Here is a 7,632-nt window from a genome sequence, read left to right as displayed (position 1 = left end):
CAGTGATTAGTGTTAGACTTTGCAGTCCAACAATGGGTTTTTGTGGAGATGATCCAATCATATCCAGAGGTTTAAAAGCCAGCTTTAACAGCAACGCCTACGTATAAAACTAGCTGTTTGATGTAACATCGAGGTAACATCAATGCCATTCAGCATACAATTAAGAGTCTGTAAATAAGAAAATAGGCTTAACATTGAGGTGGTGAGCATGCCCAGTCTTGAGTTTGGCCCCATCGCGCACAGCGCTGCCTGTGAGGAACGGGCCACAAGGGATTCACGTGTTTTATAGACAACAAAGACGGGACATAACGCGAGGAGCACTGGAAAAATATGGCTCAGGGGCGAAACACAATAGGCAGTCCAAACAGCCTTATGTAGACCTACCTAATTCAGACAATTAGTCTATAGCTATAATATACAACACAGTCACATTATTTGGACAGCACTGTGGGAGGGGGCTTCAGCCTGCGTTTCTTCCACTTTCTATGTAGCCTGTACGCCCATGAATCTACGTGTAAGTGTGTGCGCGCGTGCATGCGTGTATGCGTGTAGATAGGCGTCTTTCAAATCGTGCGTGGCTTTCTCTTTTTGTGTGTGTTGCCCCTATATGCGTGTGTGTGCTCTTAAAATACGTGAGTGTGTGTGTATGTGTGTGTGTGTGTGTGTTAACAGTGCGCGCTTGTGTTCATGTTCTGTAAAAACGTATCAGCCAGTCTGTGTGTGCGCGTGCGTGTTTTCATTGCGCACGTGCAATTCTCACACGCGCATAATTACAATGCGTGAAAGTGCACAAAATGTGTGAACGACACTAGACACATACATGCACAGAACTCCTAGAAATCAAACAGCCGACTGTGTTAATACGTTATTTTCAATAATACAACTGTTCCCCCAATTGTGAAAAGCTACTTGTTGATAACGTATTTCCAAATATAACATTGTATATATAACATATATAATTGACACGTTAAATGTATTTTAATGAGAGATCCTGATCGCTTTTTAACTGGCTGCAGATTTAACCTACATTGACTAGAAAATCTTGTGGGAAAAGCAACCCTGACTCTGCACTTTTAGCCTGTCCAATCAGTGTTCACATTGTTTTCTAGGCTGAAAAGTAGGCTACGATTTAACTAGAGATTCGCCTGTATCGTGACTCGCCTCTAAATCCTCATATATAATTTATATATAGGAGTATGAGTAATCTTACAATTACATGCGTAAATAGTCAATTGTTTTTGCTTTTTTAAAACTGTATTTCCAATTGTTTCGCACAAACACACACACACACACACACACACACACAGAGAGAGAGAGAGAGACGTAAATGATGTAGAAAATTATTTAAAATGACGACGAATTTCTTTCGGTATAGGCAGCCAAATTAAACCAGGCCCACGCAGTCTGGACAAATGCTGCAGGATAAGTTGGTCTGGTCTATAGGCTGCTAGCGAGGGGGAAATCATATGGAGGAAAAGCTTGAGCCAACAAAAGCAGATGAGTCGAGGCTTGGTCAGGGCAGCAGCCTGAACGTGGAAAAGCAGCTCTGTAAGTGTAAAAATGTCTTTGTTTAAGCTGCACTGCGTTAACAGAAATCCAGCCGTCTAAAATAACCAGAGTGTAGAGTCATTTCACCAGCATACAATCGATTGCATAGACATACTACCGCATACGTTTTTGATGTGATCCAAAAGGGAATAGCACATTACATTCCAGTCTTATCATGACACTTTGCAGGCTCGGGCCACCTAACCATAGTTATAAACACGCTGTGACCTGGATTAGATTTTCAGCAGCTTTTTTTTTTTTTTTTTTAAATTCACCTATTGAAATATGAACTTGTCATGACTGCATTATTTACTCAAACAGCGGAGGGTTGTGGGCACAATTGTAAACTATTGTAATGGTAGGATGTGGGAGGGGGTGGGGATGGAATATCCATTTTTATTGCATCACCTGTCAGCAGCGTCCAATGGGCGTCGACTCCAAGAGCATTAATTGATGAAGGTGTCTCCAGACTGGCGCACCTCCCCTCTCTGTCATTTTATTTGTGGCTCAACCAGCAGCCAGAATAGCAGCTGCATTTTAGCTCTTATTCTGTTTCTCTCTCTGTCTCTGACTCTCTCTCTCTCTCTCTCTCTCTCTCTCTCTCTCTCCCTCCCTCCCTCCCTCCCCTCCACCCTCACAACTCCCTCTCCCTCTCTCTCTCTCTTCTCTCTCTCTCTCTGTCTCTCTCTCCCTCTCTCTCTCTTCTCGCTATTTTATCCCTCTGGCTGAGGCAGTGGTGTACACCTACCCCTCGTCCTGCTGCCGACCAGAGGGGAGTGGAGCCGGCAGAGGCAGGTAGCAGCAGCCCCGGCTTGGTGGACGCATCCGTCGCATTCCTCCACCATGCCGGACCGGGGCAAGAGGCGCCGAGTGGATGCTGTCGGCTCATTCAACCTATTAGACACCGGCAGCTCCATTTAACTCTGCCTGTCAAAGTTTGCAATTTCATGACGCAGCAGCAGCAGTGTGGATGGCTTAAAGGTATGAGCAGGATGTCATGAGCTCCATGCCATTTACTGGTAAATCCATATACCGAGAGTGACTACATGGATTAATGCATTGGAGCTGATACATAAAACATGGGAGACCTGGAGTGTGGCTTTGAGGAAATGCAAGGAGTGAGATTGGGATACCTGCTCATCAAAGGCAAGCAAATGTTTGCTTTGTCTCAGGTCTTCACCGACCTGCTGAAGAACATCCCTCGGACCACCGTGCACAAGCGCATGGACCACCTGAATGTGAAGAAGCACCACTGCGACCTGGAGGAGCTGCGGAAGCTCAAAGCAATAAACTCTATAGCTTTCCACGCCGCTAAATGCACTCTCATATCGCGGGAGGACGTGGAGGCTCTGTATTTCTCCTGCAAGACTGAGCGAGTGTTGAGGTCCAACAAAAGGAAAGCGAAAGCGGTGTGTTCCCCCGGGGATGGGGACGCTTCCTCGGGGCTCCTCCACGCGGACGCCGAGCTATGGAAGGAAAAAGTTTGGTTTAGTTTGCACGCTGTCCCGGAGACTCTCACACTTCACAACAAAACGGGCAGGAGGAGAGAGCTGACTCCTTGCCTTACCGACTCCAAACTACCTCAATTTTACCACAAATCCAGCGGGCGAGATAACCGTTCGGCGACAAAGTCCAGTCACAAACACTTTAAAAACTATGAAACAGCTAAAATAACAGGGAACCGCGTTACTTTGAGCCAAAGGCACTCGTTTTTCCGGAGCTCGGTGAGCCGGCAGCCGGTGGTGCTTCAGTCCGCCATAGCAGCTCAGTCCAGGCTCTCGCGCTCAGCCGGCGACCTACTTCACAAAAGGAAGAGGAGGCGCGAGGGGGGCGGCGGCAGGGACAGCGCGAGGAACTCATGGAGCAGGAGCAGACACGCGCACCAACACGTACCGCCGGTGCTGCTCGTGCAACCCAAATCGTCCGGGACTTCATTCGGTGCTTTTCAACTCAGTCCGGATTTCTACCTTGACCCGAGACCTCACCATCACCACCACCACCAGCATCACCATCATCATCATCATCACCACCACGAGCCGAGTTTCCCAGAGAGCTACAGCAGCGACACCGAGTCCAGCACCTACTCCGACCGCGCGTACCACGATTCGGATTTCGGCTCCGGCTTCTCTACCACCAGCAACTCCGGGAGCTCAGATGAAGAAGAGGAAGAGGAAGAAGGCGAGGATGAAGATGACACGCAGTCGGAGAGTTCAGAGGTCAGCACAGAAGAGGAGGAGAGCTCCTCTCAGTCCGACTCCAGCTCAGTTTCAAGCCGTGTTTCGGTTCAGAGCATCCGGTTCAGGCGGGCCCGGGTCGGTTCTCTTGCCAAAACCCTCAACCCTACTAAAGCACCTTTGGTCCTGCAGCCCACGTTTCACTACAACAACCATCAGCAGCAGCAGCAGCAGCAGCAAGAGAAACAACATAGGATACTGAACCATGCTGCCACTTCACAAACAGGGGACAGCAGACATGAGAAACGCCAGAAATGTGAATTTATATGCAGTGAAACTAGAAAAATCTCTGGATCCTTGCAGACACCGACATTTTTCATTGAGTCTAAAAGGGAAAAGGCATCTGAGGCGGATCCAATCAGGGCTGACCCCGTGGATGAACTGACCACCTTTACAACGGGACCCAACCGGAATAAGGTCTTTCACCCCTCACGCAGGACACCGGGGCATCCTGCTAAATGTCCCCCGGGACTGAGCGCACAGTGTGACCAGGACAAAGACGCCAAGCTCTCTAAATGTGTCGACAAAAGGGAGGTGAGGGCCGCCAGCCTACTAAAACTGCCCAGTCCACTGAAAAAAATAAAGACCGAGGCAGAGGAGCCCTTTGTGACCGCCGCCCCCTGCTCGGACAGCGGCAGGACAGCCAGGACACCACCCTTCAACCTCCACAATGTGAAAGTTAAAGTGGAGGAAAGCTGTGATGAATATGAATACCAGAACCAGGCCGCTATAGTCAAATGTAAAGGTGATAAAGCAGACAGCAGCATTGGTCAATATCCCAGCGGAGTCATCAAACAGGACTTTTTCAACAGTGGTGTTAAAGCCACCGAGAGGGGTTCTGATGTGGCCCCCAGGTCCCCCTGTGATCCTCAGGAATGCCAGAGCACCCAGGACACCCCGTGTACTACTATCGAGGATGAGAGCAGGAACAAAAGCTGCAGGGCTCCAGTGCTGGGGAAGAAACCCAGAGTTTCCAGGACGCAAACAAAACAAATTGTGCACAGGGTCAACAAGGCTGCCTCTTCCTCTTCTTCCTCCACTCCTTCTCGTCCCGCGGGCAGCGAGGAGGGATCCACGGAGGATTTACCGAGCAGACGCAAACGCAGCAACGCGAGCACCTCAGCGTCGCCTGCAAAAATGTCTTTCAGCCTGATGGCAAGTTTCCCATTCCCGCCGTCGCTGGTTGTTGGCAGCGACGGAGATCTGTGCCCTGCTTACTCCCTGAACTCGCTGAGGGGCCCCGGGCCTCCCCCTCCGTCCCACCCCGTGTGGAGGTGGCAGCCGGGCGGCCAGATTCTCCCTCCCCCACACGCTCAGAGAACTAGGAAATACTAAGCTGGGTTTTTTTAAATAGCAAAAAAAAAACAAAAGCCTCCACCGTGTTCATCTCCAACCTAATCGGAGTCTTAACGTGAGCAAATGCCTCGCAACTTAATCAATGTTTTTTTTTTCCTTTCCCCCCTTTTTTCTGTGAATGGATATACATTCCGCTTTGTTTTGAAGTTTGACCGAGGAAAACCACACAAGATCCCTGTTTTGGAGCCTCAGAAAACGCAGGACTGTGAGACTCGTGGATTTTACGCTTAAAAAAAACTAAAATAAGCTACCAATCCTAAGCAATATGTTAAGTTCTCAATATTGTGTTTACTTGACTTTTTTCTTGAATTGTTTTTCTCCTCTTCGCTTTTATATGCTCGACCTGTTGGATTGTATGGTGCCAGGGTTTCACTGGTTTGTGCTTTGTTTGAAAGAGGTTTTTAAAAAAAAAAAAAAATCACAGCATTCCTTGTGATGAGGCTTTTCTTGATCTAGCTGGAACAAGTTTGACTTGGTAAATCAAAAAATATATATATATCAGGGTTTCCCATTCTGTGCCACTTGGTATATTTTATATATATCAAAGCTGAGTTTTCTTTTTTTTTTAATGACTGCCATGCTGACCAGCTTGGCCACAGTGGCCCATGTGTCCAAGTGTTCAATTTCAGAGCATTATTGAAAAATGGGTTTATTAATGTCTATCTATACATGCTCACAGTTAAGCCTTTATTAGATTTGACAGGAATTTATTCCTGGTGGTTGTGGGTTGTTGTTGCTTTTTTTTTTTTTTTTTTTTAAGAGTGCTTATGATCTGGTTTTCTGTCTTTGTTTTTATTTCTGCGGAGTAAGTCCTGGTTTGCAAAAATGTGTGACAGTGCGCACAGACGCAGGCCCAGACACAACACAGGCCTTATGTACAGACAATCAAACAGAATAAGGCTCAGACCTTCATAGCACGTGAGGTCTCACAATAGACTCGATTCACGTCCGTCCTGCTCCTATTGGACACCGATTTCCTCTGCACACCATGTTTGTGCCAGTCTGTGTTTACAGCATTACCATAAAGTCGAGGAAACGTAAATCAGAGACGTAACGACGACGACGTCCAAGATAGGGTTTTTTTGGAGTGGGATGTGATTCAGGAGTCAATGTGTGAGAGGGGGGGGGGGGACAGCACCAAAATAACACCTTTTAGCCCGATGGCTACTCAGAAACAATGCGACAAAGCACAAGAGATAGGCTTAAATGCATTGCACTTTGATACTGTTGAGAGAGAGAGGGAGGGGGGTGGGGGGTCTTGTTTCAGCTTTAGTGTTTTCTGATCATTCTGTATGAAATGATGTCTGAAAGATAGAAAGAGGAAAAAAAGGCTAAATATAAGACTGTTAAATTTGGATACAGAGCCCAAACTGCATCCATTAGAATATCTGAGAGTAACCCACATGCATTTCCAACGATAAAACACGACTATATCGTTTTCTGCTTTTCTATAACTTAATCATATGTGAATTTCCGCAAAGCCACATTAGTTAATTATTCAGTTATTACATGAAGTCAATTGTCTCGTCCTTAAGTGGAAGGGATGTCAATTACTTCCTAAAATTGGGCGTCTTCAATGTTTTTTTTTTTTTTTAAATTGTGCTTTTCTTTCATTTTGTCAAACACATCGCCATCTTTAATGTAGCCTACTGAATATGGCCCCCTCAGTGAATGTAGTAACCCAAACCTGTTTTATTTAGCCCCTGTAAAGTTCAGCAGTAGCTTCCTAGTATTCAGGCTTCAATGCAATGTACACACCTTCAACCACCACTAAACACGAGTCAATCCAGTAGCTGGAGTTGCACCTACATGTAGATATTTTAAGGAGAAACGTGTAGATGTTGTAAATGGCAGTCCAGGACGCGCTCTGCTAATTGGCAGGCTTTTTCTGTCTGCGACAAAGAGAGGCCCAGCTTATGGCGAGCCAGATCACAACAAACCCAAAGCCCGTGAATGATGTCAGCCTCCTCACAAGCACAGCAAAGGGCGCGTTCATTCAGAGGATCGTAGGAACTATTTAAAGGGTGATTGTAAAAAAAGAAGGAGAAAAAAAAAGAGGAGAGAAAAAAAAAAGTGGGTTTCACCCTGCTTAAATCAGTGTGGATACATATGGTAGATGTTTAACCATGTGATTAAAGCGCCACTCTGCAGCCATGAAGCCCCCCACTCACCATGGGCCTTATTTCTGAGGCTGGAGTGACAATTCAAACTTGAACTTATATTCTCAGCCAGCTTTTCTCTTTTTTTTTTTTTTAAAGCTATGACTTGGTATATGAGCAGACTAGCAGTAAAACGGAGGGGGTTACAGAGGGTTGAGAGGTGGTGGTGGTGGTGGTGGGGACGGGGGTAGGGGGGTGATGATGGGGGTGGAGGGGGGTGTTGCTGTGTTGCAAGAGCGAAGCTTTCAACCTTTAATCCGCATGTCAAAAGCATGGGCTGCACGGCATAGGAAGAAGAGGAATAGCCTGCGCCCAAAGCTGTGCGGGTTCGCCCC

At 46.9% G+C, this 7,632-nt stretch overlaps 1 protein-coding gene across 1 annotated transcript; it reads left to right on the top strand.

Moving 5' to 3' along the window:
* The first annotated feature begins 2,627 nt into the window (after positions 1 to 2,627).
* On the top strand, positions 2,628 to 5,117 carry skida1 (SKI/DACH domain containing 1). The gene has a single exon (XM_053342595.1). It carries the CDS (start codon positions 2,628 to 2,630, stop codon positions 5,115 to 5,117), a length of 2,490 nt encoding a protein of 829 aa, XP_053198570.1.
* Positions 5,118 to 7,632: the final 2,515 nt, after the last annotated feature.

The sequence above is a fragment of the Scomber japonicus genome, chromosome 21 (genome assembly GCF_027409825.1).
Source record: "Scomber japonicus isolate fScoJap1 chromosome 21, fScoJap1.pri, whole genome shotgun sequence".
Classification (NCBI taxonomy): Eukaryota; Metazoa; Chordata; class Actinopteri; order Scombriformes; family Scombridae; genus Scomber; species Scomber japonicus.
This window is presented reverse-complemented; position numbering and strand designations above follow the sequence as displayed.